This window comes from Rattus norvegicus, chromosome 8 (genome assembly GCF_021556685.1).
Source record: "Rattus norvegicus strain SHRSP/BbbUtx chromosome 8, alternate assembly SHRSP_T2T, whole genome shotgun sequence".
In the NCBI taxonomy this organism is placed as follows: Eukaryota; Metazoa; Chordata; class Mammalia; order Rodentia; family Muridae; genus Rattus; species Rattus norvegicus.
The window spans coordinates 25,424,882-25,441,288 of NC_141541.1; the positions used below are offsets into that span (position 1 = coordinate 25,424,882).

Below are 16,407 nucleotides of genomic sequence, written 5' to 3' on the forward strand. Positions count from 1 at the left end.
TCATTTTTGCTCTTAAGGAATTGCCAGGAGCTATGGGTGCCCCATGCATTATTTTCATCCACCCACTACATCTTCCCATTTCAAAAGACTCAGATTTAGGGTAGTCTTCCCACCTTAAATGATTCAGTGGAGAAAAAAGTCCTTCACAGGTGTGCCCAGCCTGCTTGGCTTTTAGTTAATTCCAGATGTAGTCAACTTGACAACCAAGAGTAGCTATTACACCCACATATATAAATAAGTACATATTTACGTATATACTACTTGGATTTGAATTTTTGTTAAATTTTTACTTATATGCATGTGTGTATGGAGTGGGGCCAGTCATCCATGTACCACAGTGCACATGTGAAAGTTAAAGGACAATTTACAGGAATCAGTTCTCCCCTCCTACTGTGACAGTCTGAAGGTTGGAACTCGGGTCATCAGGCTTGGCAGTAATACTCTTCTTACCCAATGAACCTTTAAGTATATATTGGCACAGTACTCTTGTGACTTTTTCTTTTCAATGCTGAGCTCAAACCCAGAGCCTTGCACAGTCTAAGCTGGTTATGCTCCTGAGCTAGCTTAGATAGCTTATATCTTAGTGTGCACGTTTGAGCTTTATGTGTGCACTCTGCCATGGCCTGCTTATGGAGATCAGAGGTCTACCCTGGATGTCAGTTCTAGCCTTGTTTGAGACATGTCTTTGTTTTCTCTGCTTGTACTTGAGGATATCTAGTCTGGTAGCCATATTAATTAAAGCTATAAGGAACAGAACTGATAGGATGGATATTTTATATGAGATTTATTCAAGTGACTTACAGACTTTGGTTTGAGTAGTCCAACAATGGGACTTCTGGAGGGAAAGAAAGATCAGGATCTGGTGGTTTGGTTCACTGGCTGTCGCAGCAGTCCAGATTGGTGTCAGAGGACTGAGAAGATCTAGAGGGCTGCCCGTTTCCATCTAGGGTGAAGTCCCACGAAGTAGGCACTAGCACCAGCACAAAGGATTCCCTCAGGAACAGGACACACGAACTTGTCAGTGAGGGTGAAGGCAAGCAGGCAAAGAGCAATGGCTTCCTTCTTCCATGTGGGCTGCCACCAGATGTGGCCAAGAGAAGCCTTCACAGGAGCTTTGAGGATTTCTGCTGTTGGCGCCTCCTCCTGGATGTGGAAATTGAGTTGCTGATGTTGGCTTGTTACTGCATGCAGCCTTATGTGGGTTCTTCATATTTAGACTCCGAGTCTCAATTGTGTATCAAGTGCGTTTCCCACTGAGACATCTCTCTAAGCTACATAGTCCCCCCTCCCTTTTTTTTTTTTTAAAGAAAAGACAGTTAGGGAAACTGGACTGGTAGAGATGTTTCTACCTGAGCCTCAAGACCTAAGTTCCAGCCCTGCAACCCAATTGGAAAGAAAGAACCAGCTACAAGGTTTCTCCATCTTGTCTCAGGTATAGCTATCTTTGGTTTCTACCCCTTGCCCTGAAAAGTTCCACAGGAAAGCATCCAGTCCTGTTCTACAAATTCAGAGTCAAAATGTCCCAGATAACTGCATGTTCTTAGCTCTCACTGAGCTGCTTGTTTGCTTGCCCCTGCAACTGCTACCAGAATGCAGTTTTTCTGTGTTCTTTTAAGGTTAAAAAAAAACAAAACAAAAAACAACTCCTTGTAATAACGCATTTGGGGCTGCTCTGGGAGAAGTGTTCCTTTCCAGGCAGTTGCTACATGGCTTAATACAGACTGTCAATTTGAAATTTGGTCAAGTGGAGTGGTCTCATAACAGAGCTGTCCACTGACCTCCACACATGCACTCAGGTTAATAATAAATATTATTTAGTTTTTGAGGTGAATTTTGTTGTTTATGAAACAAGCTCTCTCTATGTAGCCCTGGCCTGCCTGATACTTGAATGTAGATCTGGCTGGCACTGAACCCAGATAGTCACCTGACTATCTCCTGAGTTCTGAGATTAAAGGCAAGACCACCATACCCTGCATAAAATAAAGTATTGTTGAGACAAGATTTCTCTGTGTAACAGCCCTATCTCTCCTGGAATTCCTTTTGTAAACCATGCTGGCCTCAAACTCAGATCCCTCTGTCTCTGCCTCCCCAGTGCTGGGATTAAAATCATGTGCTAGCACGTCCAGCAAGGTAGACATTTTTAATGGAACCTTATGTGAATGCATTGAGTGTTTCTGGCTCAGAAGAATGCAGAAGCTTTTTTATCTGGTCTATATACTTCTGTACTGGTTTGAAATAAAGTAGCCTTATTAAATCTGTCATGTAATTCTTTTACTACTATAGCTTGAACTCTAGGTCTGGACTATTCTACCATTCTACCCCACCTTTTTTTCTCTCTCTCTTCCCTTTTTTTTTTTTTTTTTTTTTTTTTTTTAGACTTGTCTTTCTTTGTAGCCTTAGGTATCCTGGAACTCACTGTACAAACCAGGTTGGCTTCAAACTCACAAAGATGTTCGTGTGTCAATTGATCAGGCTTGGTTACCACTGAGCCCTTGGGCCCATGCTTTGCTATTGAAAGGCTATTGAAAATCATTAATTAGCTAGGGCCAGCAAGATGGGTAACTTGCCACCAAGCCTGACAACTTTAGTTTGACCTTCAGAACCCCATGGTGGAAGGAGAGAACAGATTGCCACAAATTGTCCTCTTGATTACACAGCTTTCATGGCGGTATCCCTTATAAATGTAATAGTTTTTTAAAGTGATTTTTTAAAAATTCTTGAAACAGGGATTCTCTGCGTAGCTCTGGCTGTCCTGGAACTCACTTTGTACACCAGGCTGGCCTCAAGCTCAGAGATCTGATTGCCTCTGCCTCCTAAGTGTAGGATTAAAGGCGTTTGCCACCAGCACTAGGCATAAAGTAACATTTTAAAATTCTTATATATATGAATTGCCTGCATGTATGTATGAATGTGTACCACATGCAGGTCTGGTGAATTGAAAGGTCTAATGGAAGGGCAGCTAGTGCTTTAACCACTGAGCCATCTCTCTAGCTGTCTTTTTTTTTGATTCGTTCATTCGTTTGTTGAGACAAGTTTCCTGTGTAGCCTTAGCTGTGCTGAAATTCACTTTGTAGAGCAGGCTGGTCTCGAACTCAGAACTGCCTGCCTTTGCCTCCTGAGTACTAGGATTGAAGGTATACATTAACACACCGTTTTCCTCAGACTACCAGTTGACTAAAACCGGTCGTTGGAGCCGCCCACCCTCTCCTACCCCCTTTCCTCGGTCTAGTGGTAATGCTCTCACCCATCAGTCACCTGCCTAGAAGTCAGGAGGAGCCCATGGAGAAGGAATAAGTCGAAGTAGGTTCTAAAAAAGACATGGAAAGTGGGTGAATAAACCAGTGAAATGGTTCGCCTTGCAAAAACCGAAAAGGACTGGTTTCGCTTTGGACATCTGGAGGAAAAGGTGGGAAGAAGAACTCAAAAGCCAAATTTAGGCTCTGAATAGTTAGCCTTTTGTCACCAAGGCAACTGCATTGCTATGGCAACGGCAAAGTACAGCAAAAGCACCCATGTACCTTAGTTCCAGCTGGCCACTTCCGCGTGGATTCTGGCGGACCTCCGAGAAAGGCTTGAGAAGGCCGGATTGGCTGCCGCAGGAGCCAGTCAAATAAGCACTATTTTATCGGCTAAGCGCACCAAAAAGGGTGGAGCGCCCTTTTGACGCTTAAAGGGAGCCGCTTGCCGGGTTGGAGCATCCAATAGACGTAGCTTCCAGACGAGCCAATCAGTAGCGGTGTTGGGAAGGTGAGGGTAGTGGGTGGAGGGTGTGTGTAGGGGTGGTCCAGGAGGCCGCGGGAGAGCCCAATAAAAGGCTCGAGAGCTCGAGGCGTTGTGCTGCCGTCCAATTGGCGTCTCGATTGGATGAGCCAATCAACAGCGGCGCTGGTCTGGCGCGGGGTCAGAGCCGCGGAGGCGGAGCAGGCGCTGCGGCAGGAGGGAAGATGGCGGACGAGGAGAAGCTGCCGTCCGGGTGGGAGAAGCGTATGAGTCGCAGCTCAGGTACCTCTTAGGGGTCGCCCAGGGCCCGGGGCGAGGCCTGGAGGTTGCGGAAGTTGGGCTTGAGCTCGCCTGCACAGGCGAGTCGCATCACCGTCCTGCTTCGGGCATGGAGATCTGGCCTCCTCCGCGGCATAACGGGCCCGGAAAGCCAGATACTGAGGTAGGAGGTGGGGCAGGCACAGGCGCGCCCCGGTTCTCGCCCACCACTGGGCCCCGGTGCTCTGAGGCGACGAGTCTGCACCTCGGAGTTCCCTTGAGAGGAAGATCGGGATTCGGTGCAGAGGGCGTGGGCCGCCCTGCTCTGGTTTCTCGGGCAGCATCCGAGACACGTGCCCGCTCATCCCCCTATCGGGACCCAGGGACAGTGATGGCTCCTAACCAGGACAGTTCGTCTCTGGGTCAAGCATGGTGCCAAACTCTTTGAAAGACTTCAGTTCTTTTACAAGTCTACGCCGGTGTGTGCTCCCGCTTCCCCTCCCCCTCTCCCTCCTGCCTTCTCTCACTCTCTCCTTCCACCCCTCCCTCTCTCTCCCACCCACCTCTCCACTCTTCCTCTTCCTCCTATCCCCACCTCCACCTCTGTTCCTCCATCTCCCTCTCCCTCCTCCCTCGCTCCCTCTCTTTTCTTGGTTCATGCTCTCCTCCCCCCCACACCCCGGTTGCTACCATCTTTCAAGAAAGGAATTGCTCTCATATTTCAAGAGGGAGAAACTGAGGCCAGACATGGAAAGAACTCATCTGATAATGCAGTTCAGTCACTGGGAATGCCCTAGATTGCAATGATTTTTTTTTTTTTTTGATCTCAAATGTCCCCTTCCCAGTGTCAGTGGCAACGCCTAGAGTAGCCTACAAGCATTTCAGGTAGCCAGGGTCAATGCAACCTACAGAGCTCACTCAAAATTCTTAGTTATTAAGCATCAAGGTTCTGGACACTGCATATGTTAGCTCTCTGAACCCAGCTAGGTTTAATGTCATTCACTTTCCACCTTTTTATCAAGAGTGGATGTGGAAAGGCATTAGACAGAGCCTCATAAAGACAGGTTACTCTTGAATTCCTGATCCCCCTGCTTCAGCTCCCCCAAGTGCTGAGATTACAGGCATGCACCACTTTGCCCAATTTATTTATTGAAACAATCTTTACTAATAATATTAGTAATACTGTATTTAATGTATGTGCATGTGAAGGTCAGACAATCTTAACTTGCAAGAGTTTTCTTCCTTCTACCATGAGTAGATTGTGAACTCCGTCAGATTTGGCTGCAAGCACTTACCCATTGAGCCATTTTCCTTTCTAAGATGTGTGTGTTTGTGTGTGTGTGAGAGAGAGAGAGAGAGAGAGAGAGAGAGAGAGAGAGAGAAAGAGAGAAAGAAAGAAAGAAAGAAAGAAAGAAAGAAAGAAAGAGTGCGCAAGAGCGAGCATGAGCGCTCAGACGATACTTATCCAAGGATGACCTTGAACCTCTGGTGTTCTGCTGGGATTACATCACACAGAGGTAAAGTCTTGCTGTGTAGCCCAAGCTTGCTTCCAACTCATGATCCTTGTGCTTCAGCCTCTCACGCACTGGGACTAAAGTTATAAGCCTTTATGCTCTGATGTCCTTATTCTCTTGTCCCAGTCTACAGATGAGAAAGCTGAGGTTCAGGGAAGGTGACCTGACAAAGGTTTTAGTTGGATTTATCCCCAGAGGCTTTGGGCTGCTCCATTCCTAGGGTGGGGTTGTGACCTCTAGCATAAACTTGTCTCTAACTGGGTGTGGTGGCACACAGCTGTATTTCCAGCACTTAGGCAGAAGCAGGAGGAGATCTGGTTCATGGTTGTCCTGGGCTACGTACACTTTTTTAAAAAATACATGTATGGGTATTAGGCTTGCATGTGTATTCCATATGCATGCAGTGCCCACCAAGAAGCCTGAAGAGACAGTTGTGAGCCTCCACATGGGTACTGGAAATTGAACTCCAGTCCAATAGAGGAGCAGATGGTGCTGTTAATCTCCGGGCCATCTATCCAGCCCCCATAGTGAAACTCTTTTACACACACACACCCCTATACCTGCCCCTCTGCTTAGTTATGCTTGTCATTTGTTCTCAGTAGGACTATGAAAAGCCCTTCCTTCATGGGTAACATCCAGCTCTTCTCCTATGCTAGATCAGCTGTGTAACCCAGGTAGACTCAGCCCTTGGAGTGACCCAGAATCTACTGGGTCCTTCCTTCAGGCTTCTGCCATACCCCTTCCTCCTCTTTTACCTTTCACTTTTTTGAGTCCGTCTTGCAAACTTACTTTTACTGGCTTCAATCTGCAGACATCCATCCTCTTGCCTCAGCCTCCCTAGTGCTAGGCAAACAGCATGTTCCACTAAGCCAGAGTTTTCCCTTGAGGTTTTGATTTTCCATCTGTCTCCTTTATGCCCTCACAGCCACTCAGATGACATCAGGCCCTGAGTAATGCTACCCCTTGCTCTCTGACTTAGGCTACCAGTGCAGGGGTTAAGACTGGAGCTTTGAGGGCTGGGGATTTAGCTCAGTGGTAGAGCGCTTACCTAGGAAGCACAAGGCCCTGGGTTCGGTCCCCAGCTCCGAAAAAAAAGAACCAAAAAAAAAAAAAAAAAAAAAAAGACTGGAGCTTTGGAGTAACTTTCTCTGTTTATGCACAAGACACAACTGCTGCTGCTGTGAGCAGAGGAGGGGGAGGTGCTGCCTGGGTTTTTGTGGAACGAAGCAATGGGTAAAAACAGTTATACTCTACCTTTTGGTGATATGTGATCCTGGGACTTGAACCTAGAACCTCACAATGCCATGCAAGCACTGATCCTCAGCCCATGCTGTCTGTTTGTTTATCTATGTTTGGAATTGGGTCCAGTGTAGCCAAGGCTATCTCAAACTATAGCTGAGGATGCTTTTGAAAATCTGGTCCTATTATTCTGTAAGGTGGCATTATGCCATGTGGAGGTCAGAGGACATCTTGAGACTGATGGGTTCTCTCCTTCCACTTGGCAAGTTCCTGGAGATCAAACTCAGGTTGTCAGACTTGGCAAGTTCCTTTATTTGCCGAGCCATCTAGAAGGCCTGGAAGCTGTTTTATCTGATTTACTGGTTTAGTGTCTGTCTGGTACCACCTAAAGCATTAGCATAGTCCTGACAGGTCCTATGGGGACAGCATCCTCCCAAGCCTATAGCATGGGGTAGACCAGGAAATGGATCTGTTAAAGAAGATACCTCCCAAGCCAGTCCTCATCCTAGCTTTTGGGATGGAGTCCTCCTCAGACCAGCCCCAGCTGAAGTAGGTGCTGCTCTCCCCCAGGCCGTGTCTACTACTTCAATCACATCACCAACGCCAGCCAGTGGGAGCGGCCCAGCGGAGGCAGCACCGTTGGAGGCGGCAGCAAGAATGGCCAGGGTGAGCCTGCCAGGGTGCGCTGCTCACACCTGCTGGTGAAGCACAGCCAATCTCGGAGGCCCTCATCCTGGCGGCAGGAAAAGATCACCAGGAGCAAAGAGGAGGCCTTGGAGCTGATCAATGGTGAGCAGGGGCAGGGGAGCAGGGGCTTGTTGGAAGGCCTCTTTCAGCTGGGCCAGAGGGCCTATCTCACTTTCTTTTCCTGTTCCTGTGACAAAGTACTCTTGACAAGGGCCAACAAGAGGGTTCAGCAGGCAAAGGCACTTGCTGCTAAAGCTGCGGGCCTAGGTTCCATTCCAGGATGCATGTGGTGGAGAGCCCACTCCTGGGAGTTCTCTCATCCCACCATGGAATGTATGCTTTCCTGCCCCAACAAATCAGTACAGTTTAACTGCTAAGCAGTTTAATAGAGAAAGGTTTGTTTGGGCTCATGTCACACACAGTTCCAGGTCACAGTTCACCACACAGGGAAGTCATAGTGAAGGAGCAGATCCTATCACAACCTTGTCAGGAACAAAGAATGATGTATTTGCTAGTTAGTGCTCAGCTTGCCTTCTCTGGATTTAAAAGAGAACCCCAGCCACTCTGGATTCGTCACGTGGACAATAAGCATTCCTCATCACGGACCGTGTAGAAGTCCCACCAGACCCTCACCCCGTCTGGTCAGCAGTCACTCCTGGAAAAGTGCTATACTGTATTAGGGTTGTGACTCGGTTGTTAACGTGCTTCCCCAACTCTCAGGAAACCTTGGCTTTAGTCCCTAGGACCCTGTGAACCTGGCATGATCATGCAAACCTGTAATCTCTGCATGGAGATAGAGACAGAGAATCAGAGGTTCAGGCTGGGGCTGGGAAGACACTTGCCACTAAACTTGAGGGCCTGAATTCAGTTCCTGGGACCTACATAGTGGAAGAAGAGAACCTACTCCCTCGGGCTGTATTCTGACTCAGTAGCATGTATGCACATATAAATGCATTCTTTTTAAGTCCTAGGTCCCACATACTGAGTTCAAGCCACTGACGACCTTATCTTGAAAAGAAGTGCCTATATTGGGATGAGCTTGGCCCATGCAGGCCCTCGCTCTTTCTTTTCTGCTTGCCATTTGGAGTGGCCAGGTCTAGAAAGTCAGCACCCTTACTTGATAGTAGCAGTGTTTGATGAGCTCTGTGATCTAGGAGATTTGGAGCTTCACTCAAGACTCAGTTTTCTCTTGTGTGAAATGAGCACGGAGACATCCCAGAGGCCATTGCAGCAGTGCAGTGATAGAAGGCAGCCTTGGACAATGGGAGTCATCCTGAGTGATGATGTCATCAGGGAGAGGCCTGGGCAATAGACCAGGAACTGGTAAGCACAGAGCCGGCCCTGTAGAGTGAGGAGTCTGTTTTGATGAATATGTGTATAGGTGTTTGCCTGCATGTGTGTATGTATATGTAGCATGTGTGTGCCTGGTGTCAGAGGAGTTTAGAAGGCATCGAGTTAAAATTGTGTTAGGTTTTTTCAGCTACTATGTGGGTGCTGTAAACTAAACCCAGGTTTTTTGTAAACTTAGCCTGTGCTACAGGCATCTAATCTATCTTTTCAGCCGTGTGTGTATGGAAGTGTGGAAGTCAAAGGACAATTCTTAGGGGTGGACTTTCGCCCACTGTATGAGTCCCAGGGATTGAACTCAGATCAGTAGGCTTGGCAGCAAGTGCAGTCACCTGTTAGGCCATCTTGCCAGCCTTTTGTGTGATGTGTGTGTTTATTTTTATATACACTACATGAATGCCTGCTGCCCATACAGGCCATACATCAGATGCCCAGGAACTAGAGTTACAGGCACTTGTGAGCCGCCGTGTGTATGCTGTAACCCAAACCTGGGTCCTCAGGAAGAGCCAGCCAGGCTCCTAAGCACTGGCCCAGCTCTCCAGTTTGTGTGGTTTCATTGAGAACACTGGCTCACCTGGAACCTAGAGCTTATCGCAGGGGGATCAGGTGACAGTGTCAGGAGCAGTGTCTACCCCACTGCTAGCCTGGGCCTGGGGTGCCTCGAGGAAACAGACCCTCCGCATTCCTGCACTGGCTCCTCTACAGCTGCTGGACAGCAGCCAGAAGCCTGAGGCCCAGCTGTGTCGTTGCCATGTCCTTGTCTGGGACAGCCAAGCTGTGGACATACCCTGGCTCCCTGTTCCTGTTGCCTTGTCCCTGCTCATCCAGGTCCTGAGAGTCCAGGGAGACCAGAACCAGAGTGTGAGCAGCACCCTTTCCAGGCAGGCTTCCAAGATGAGCCACCTCCTCTGGCCGAGTGACGTCCACCCAGCCTGGGGGCCTGTGGCTGTGTCTCTGGCCCTCCCCAACCACACCCTTCCCCTGTTGGCAGCCTGTGATCTAAACATTTTCAGGTTGAGGAACCACCCTTTTGGTTCCTTATGTACCTTAGTCTGCAGCAACGCAATGCCTTAAGCTCTGTAGCTTAGTTTCCTTCTCACAGTTCCTCAAAAATCTATGCCTCATGTTTCCCCTAGAGTCACTCTCAAAAACCAGCCACCACCTTTCCCACTCTCCCCTGTACATTCCTAGAGAGATTGCTTTTCTGACTTGCAGGTAGCTCCTTCTGTCATGTCCTTTGGTGGCCTTGGCTGTCATTCGGCTTGGCTTGGTTTTTTAAGACAGGGTTTCTCTGTGTGGCCCTGGCTGTCCTGGAGCTCTCTGTGTAGACTATACTAGAGGTCCTCTGCTGCTGCCTCTCAGTGCTGGGATTAAAGGTGTGCACCTTGGCTCTCTTCATCTCCCTTTAAATTTAGAGCCTAGGCAGCCTGGTAATTCCCCATGTAGCCAACAGTGACCTTGAATTCTAACCTGCTCATCTCTGGCTCCTAAGTGCTGGGATTACAGGTTTGCACTGCTGTCCCTGATTTAGAGATGGAACCTGGGGCCTGGTGTAGGAAGAACAATCTACCAGTTGAGCTAAAGCCTGGCTGTACCTCTTCTTATGAATAGGTACTCATCGGATTATTCAGGGCCCACCCTTACAGACTCCTTGTCTCCCAGGATAGTCATACCAGGAACCATGGCTTCTTCATAATGATGTCAGGACACTGGCATGCAGCCCATAGCAGAGGAATAAGCATTTGCATCGTTGTCAAGGGTTTGTTCTACATCAGCCCTGACCATGGCAGTCATTCACTCATCCCTCAGAACAACCCTCTGAAGTGAGAGCTCCCATTAGCCCATTACATTTTTTTTCTTTTACACTTACTTATTTTTGTGTACAGGTATGGCAGGCATGTGCAGGCATGTGGAGGTTAGAGGATAACCTGCAGGAAGAGTTGGTTCTCTGTTCTTGAGCTCAAATAGTTAGGCATGGCACAAGCACCTTTACCCACTGAACCGTCTCCCTGGTTCCCACCCAGTGCATAGGCCGGTCCCTTCCCCGAGGCCATGGATATTGGATACTCAAAAGTCTGGGGAACCACAAAGCAGGGTCAGATCCCAGCAACTGGAGTCTAAAGCTGGGCCTGCCACTCTCCTGAACCTTAAGGACTGCTGAACCCACACATGTCTGCAGAGATTCAACTGTTATGCCTGCTGTGTAGAGGACTCCTGAACATCCTTGTCTTAGTCACTGCTCCATTGTTCCATTGCTGTGAAGAGACAGCATGATCAAGGCAACTCTCTTAAAAGGGGTGCATTTAATTGGGGCTGGCTTACCATTTCAGAGGTTAGTCCATTATCAGCTTATCAGGGAGCGTGGCGCCACAAATGGCACTGGGCAAGGAACCAAGAGCTTTACATCCTGATCCACAGACAGGCAGAGAGAAACACTGGGCTTGGTGTGGCTGTTTGAAATCTCAGCCCATGCCTAGTGCCACGCTTCTTACAAGGCTATGCATACTATGCATTCAAATATATGAGCCTATGGGGCCATTTGTATTCAAGCTACTACAACCCCAAAGCAAGTACAGGGCCCTGTTCCAGTCTGGAAGCTCTGGAGAGGCTGCTTCAAGAGGCAGGCAGAGTTCTTCCCAGAGTCCTGGCTGGGGTGCTGTTGCCAAGGCATTCTCAGAGGAGTTGTTTCTTCCCCACATCCCGTTGAGGCTGCAAGTTGTCCTGTGAAGGCCCAGGGAGTCTGGCCTCAGCCCTGAATACAGAAATCCAGGTAACAAAAGGCGAGAGAGAACAGTGTCTCTTTCTAAAGAGTAGTGATAGTCCCATCTCCTTCCTCATGGATAGTTTCTGCTTCGTTCATCCACTAATCCCATGGCCACCAGGAATTCCTGTCCTGTACCCAGGTCTAGATATAGGAGTGGGAACAGTGGTAAATGAGGGCCCCTGGATAGGTTTATTTTTTGCGACAGTGTCTGTGCCTCGGAGTCCTGAGTGCTGGGATTGATTGTAGGGTTGTCTCGTGCAGCCCAGAGCTTTCTTTTTTTTTTTTTTTTTTTTAAGATTTATTTATTTATTATATATGAGTACACTGTAGCTGTCTTCAGACACACCAGAAGAGGGCATCAGATCTCATTACAGATGGTTGTGAGCCACCATGTGGTTGCTGGGATTTGAACTCAGGACCTCTGGAAGAGCAGGCAGTGCTCTAACCACTGAGCCATCTCTCCAGCCACCAGAGCTTTCTTCATTAAATGGCTAGAGCTTGACTGTAAGAAGCCCTCTGACTATCCCATCTACATTTCCCTGTGGCCAGGCTACATCTGGGTGATACTGCCCTGGCTGGAACTGAACAGGATTCCTGAGTATATCCTTTGATCCCCACAGAAGAACACAACCAGACAGCCAGGGAAATGAGAATCAGGAGTTTACCAGGTCAAGGTCACTAATATGATTCATTCTGTACTAGGGGACTCTTGACACCAAGGCAGAACAGAGGGGAGTTGGGGAGCCCTTGATAGACAGGTATGCCCTAGCAGGTTGTAGACCAAACATCAAGGTAACTACCATGTAATACATTCAGATAGGGGTGACCCTTGGGCTGTCTGTCAAGTCATATGCCTGCCCCATGTGTCAGGCACTGGACCCTACCGAAGCATGAGGTCCAGAGCCCTTGGGAAGGGGCTGGGTCCTGGTCCACAAGGTGTTGGTTGTATCAGCTAGAAACCTCTATCCCCCAACAGCAGCTGTGTCAGGCCACCCTCCTGTCTGCAGAGATCACTGTGGGGCCTAATGCAGAATGCATGGCTGTGACCAGCACACAGTTGAAGCAGAAAGGTGAAGATTCAAGGGTAGCCTGAGCTGCATAGGATGCTCTGTCTCAGAAGTAAAAGGACAAGAGTCCTTTCCAGGCCAGCTGCTCAGGTCAGGGTGGCTACCCTGGGAGCCTCTGTGTGCCAGGGCTACAAGTTAGACAGAAGTTGGGGGCAGGATGGGCTGTCTTATGTCTGTGTCGAGGGCTTTCTTGTCCACCTTGGGTGCTACCTAGACCCAGGTGCCTGTCAATCTCCCCACCTAACACATGACTGAGTGTGCATAACACATGCACGTGCACTGTGCTCCCAAGACGTGAGTTACACATTCATGGTACTGTGGTCTCACTCCTTGGGGCCAGCTCCTTTAAACTTTCTTGTTGTTTGTCTGACTTTGTTTTGTTTTGGTGGGGTTTGGTGGTTGGTTGGTCAGAGTGTTTGAAAGGTCAGAGGACATAACTTGCAGAAGTTGATTCTTTCCTTCTACTGTTGTAAGTCCCAGGGATAGAACTCAGATGGAGACTTTGCGAGAAGTGTTTTTGTTGTGGTTGAGGCTTTGCTTCAGTCACTATTCACCTTTCTCCCAGCAGCCCTGGCTTCCTGACCCTGCAGGAGAGTCATGGCCCAGTATAGCCTCTTTAATGTCTCCTGGGCTCTGCCAATGCAGTGTGGTGCCCTGCCTGTGGGACCATTGTGCGGGCACTCACACACAGCCCTTACAGCCTCACCTCAAGGTCTTTTTAGAGTGTTCTAGTGAGTTCTCTGCTGTGCCTCCCATGTTGCACAGGTGGGGACTCCTGCTGCCCACGGCTGCAGATGCCGCCAGCTCCTGTGCAGAGCTTGGCTGCATGCTAACCCCCTGGGGGTCTCCAGAGCCTTGAGATTGCCCCAGGAATAGGGGCGGGCAGTCACCTGCTGTGGGATTGCAGCTCTGTGTCCAGGCCTGGGAAGAGTCACTGTGTGCGTGTGGGGTGCTAACGTTCTTGTGCACCTACAGATGACTAGCCTGGCTATTGAGGTCATGTGGCCATAGGTGCTTGGGGATGGGCGACGGGTTTGCACCCTAGGGACATGCGTGTAGGAAGACTGTCTTCATGGGTGCACATAACAAGAGCACATGGTAAGGGTGTGATTGCTTAGGCATGAGTGTATGTGGGTGCTGTCAGCATAACTTTGTAGGGAGCACGGTGCACAGGTCGGGCAGGTCTGGCCCAGCTCTTCCTGCAACCTGTCTGGCCTCTATGTATCTAATGTGGGGCTCTCCCCTTGTATCCCTACAGGCTACATCCAGAAGATTAAGTCAGGAGAGGAGGACTTTGAATCTCTGGCCTCACAGTTCAGTGACTGCAGCTCTGCCAAAGCCAGGGGAGACCTGGGTGCCTTCAGCAGAGGTGGGCAAGAGTAGACACCACCGCACTCCACACCTTCCCTACAGCGTCCTGGGTGGAAGGACCCCAAGAAGGGAGGGAAGCTCAGGAGGATTGACTCTCCTTCACAGGCCTTCCGGTCCACCAGGTGGCAGCATAGCTCTCCTCAGGCTTCCTGGCCTGTGTTTTTTGTACTGCAAAAGGAATATAAAACCTTATCTTTCCTCCCAGGATCATTGCCCCCTCACAGGTCCATCAAGGTGACTCTGTCTTGTCATTGGCATCTTCTGGAAGAGCTATAGGATGGGATCCCTGAGAACTCTAGCACCTGTCCCCCAGAATCAGACCCTTCCTGTTTGGCAGAGGGGAAATGGGCAAGGGAAGCAGCCCAGAGCTCAAACCTGTCTGCCAAGGGCAGAGGATGATAGATCCCATCTTCCTCTTTCCACCTTTTCCTCCTCCTCCCTCCTCTTCTCTCCTTCATCTCTTTGGCATGGGCTAGAAGTGTGAGGTTTGGGCACCTGCCTAGGAGAGGGGGTAGCAAACCTCTGCTCTCAGCCCTGGCTACCTCCTTGCAGGGCAGATAATGTTTAGCTAGGAACCCGGAGAGTTCATCGTGCAGTGTGTCTAAATGTAGAGCACAGCTCTGCCTACTACCCCTCACGCTGTCCTTGGGCTTCCCAGAGCCTCCTTAATGGGCCTGTGGCCCTCAGCTGGGCTGCAGCTCAGCACTGCACAGTGACAGGGCTATAAACCCCGTGATGAATATGCTTGAGACTGAATGCAGGCAGGAGCCCCATCTGCTGTGCGGCCTGCGCCTGACCTCCACTCCTCTGCTGTCTCACAGGTCAGATGCAGAAACCGTTCGAAGATGCATCGTTTGCTCTACGGACCGGGGAAATGAGTGGGCCGGTGTTCACGGATTCAGGCATCCATATCATCCTACGCACAGAATGAGGGCAGGCACCTGGCCAGCCTGCTTGGGCTGCCACACATACAGCCCATGGACGCCCTTCCTGCTACTGTCACACAGTATTTATTGTTCCTAAAATGACTGGGAGGGGGGCTCTGAGAAGGGGACTCTGAGCATCCCGCTCCCTGTTTGCCCCCATTTGGGGCTGTCCTAGCTAGGCTCCTTCTGGAGGAATCGACTTCAGAAGGGCAGTGGAGGTGGGGAGGCCCCCAGGCTCAGGGGGTCAGAGGTGACCTGATCCCCCGGTCTCAGAGGCAGGCAGGAGGGCCTTTTTCTTGTTAGTTGTATGCTCAGTTCTTCTGTTCCGTTGCGAAAAGCAGACGCTCCATACCTGGCGCTGCAGCAGCTCGGCCTCAGGGTGCGAAGCAGCGCACCGTGCACCTTCCATTAAATCTGGAACCGCTGCGTGGTGGTCCTGTGTCACTACCTTCCTGTGAGGTGTGGGGCCCTGTCTCAGGGATGGCACTTTGCCCACCATGCCCTAAGCCCGGGTGTCCAAACTGTTCTCCCGTTCTAAGAAGCCTTCCTTTCCACAGCCTGGGGTGCTGGCAAGAATGCTTTCCACCAGCTCAACTCCCAGGGCAGCAAGCTACCTCCAAGCCCCACCAGTCCAGACCCAGTTGTGTAAGCCCCTGGGGATTGTTGAGGTCTGCGCACACCACCCCATCCCCCGCCCCGCCTCCAACTGTTAGGTCTGAAAGGCCCTGGGGGAGCCTGGCTCAGCATCTGCCTTGGCACACCCCAGTGCCCACCTCCCCCCAGCACAAGGCAGACTGCTTATTGGTGAGAACGAATCATATCCAGCACCTGCCACCCACTTCTGACTGGTTATTCCTGCGTTCAGCCTTCAGACCTAGCACTCTTCAGGTGTTGTTTCCATGGCAACAAAGGCCCCCTCAACTGGAGGAGAGGGGGCTGGGAAATGGAAGAGAAGAAGGGCTCTACCACCTTGGCTAGGGCCCTATGTCTCCTACAACTGCCTGAGCCTACGGACTGAGGACTGTGGGCTCAGATTCAATCAGGGTTTCTGCATATACCCACAGGGGACGGGGGGGGGGGGGGAATCTGGGGTGTGTGTGGCTCTAACCAGCAAAGCTTGGAGACCAGAGCAATATTAAGCCTGTACCCCGAGAGAGCCCTCCCTCCCCTCAGGCTTGAGTCTCATGAGCAGTCACCTGAGCCTGTTCCCATCTGCTGTTTTCTGGAGCAATCGCTCTTTGCCAGCCGCCTGCTGGAGCATTTGTCATTAGGAAGGTTTAATGAGTTTCTCCCCAGCTCAGACTAGCACAGGCTGAGCTGAGTTGGCCATAGCTCCAGCAAGATGTTCTCTGGTGGGCTAGCGGGGACTCAAGGCAGACAGTCACAGTGTTGCTGTCTTGCAACAGTTGTTGGGTGGGCTCGGAAGCAGTGGCACGCTTCCAAGCGGGGCCTTTGGGGGACAGCAGTGGAGGGGAACCCTATCCAAGGACTCTAGAACATTCTCCCCGGGGCCG

General features: G+C 50.1%; 1 protein-coding gene and 1 long non-coding RNA gene across 5 annotated transcripts; one reads left to right on the forward strand and one right to left on the reverse strand.

The window, feature by feature from the left end:
* Positions 1-767: 767 nt before the first annotated feature.
* On the reverse strand, positions 768-6,375 carry LOC148003977 (uncharacterized). 4 transcript variants are annotated; one of them, XR_015627540.1, is made up of 3 exons: positions 6,282-6,375; positions 3,256-3,307; positions 768-1,143 (listed from the first exon to the last, which is right to left on the reverse strand). It is a non-coding gene; the product is annotated as an uncharacterized LOC148003977 (long non-coding RNA). The 4 variants fall into 4 exon arrangements; XR_015627537.1 differs by having other exon boundaries at positions 3,245-3,307; positions 6,282-6,361; XR_015627538.1 differs by lacking the exon at positions 6,282-6,375 and adding an exon at positions 3,519-3,552 and having other exon boundaries at positions 3,245-3,307.
* Positions 3,939-15,319, forward strand: Pin1 (peptidylprolyl cis/trans isomerase, NIMA-interacting 1). The gene is made up of 4 exons (NM_001106701.2): positions 3,939-4,002; positions 7,302-7,520; positions 13,855-13,965; positions 14,789-15,319. Exons 1-4 carry the CDS (start codon positions 3,945-3,947, stop codon positions 14,896-14,898), a joined length of 498 nt encoding a protein of 165 aa, NP_001100171.1. The 5' UTR covers positions 3,939-3,944; the 3' UTR covers positions 14,899-15,319.
* Positions 15,320-16,407: the final 1,088 nt, after the last annotated feature.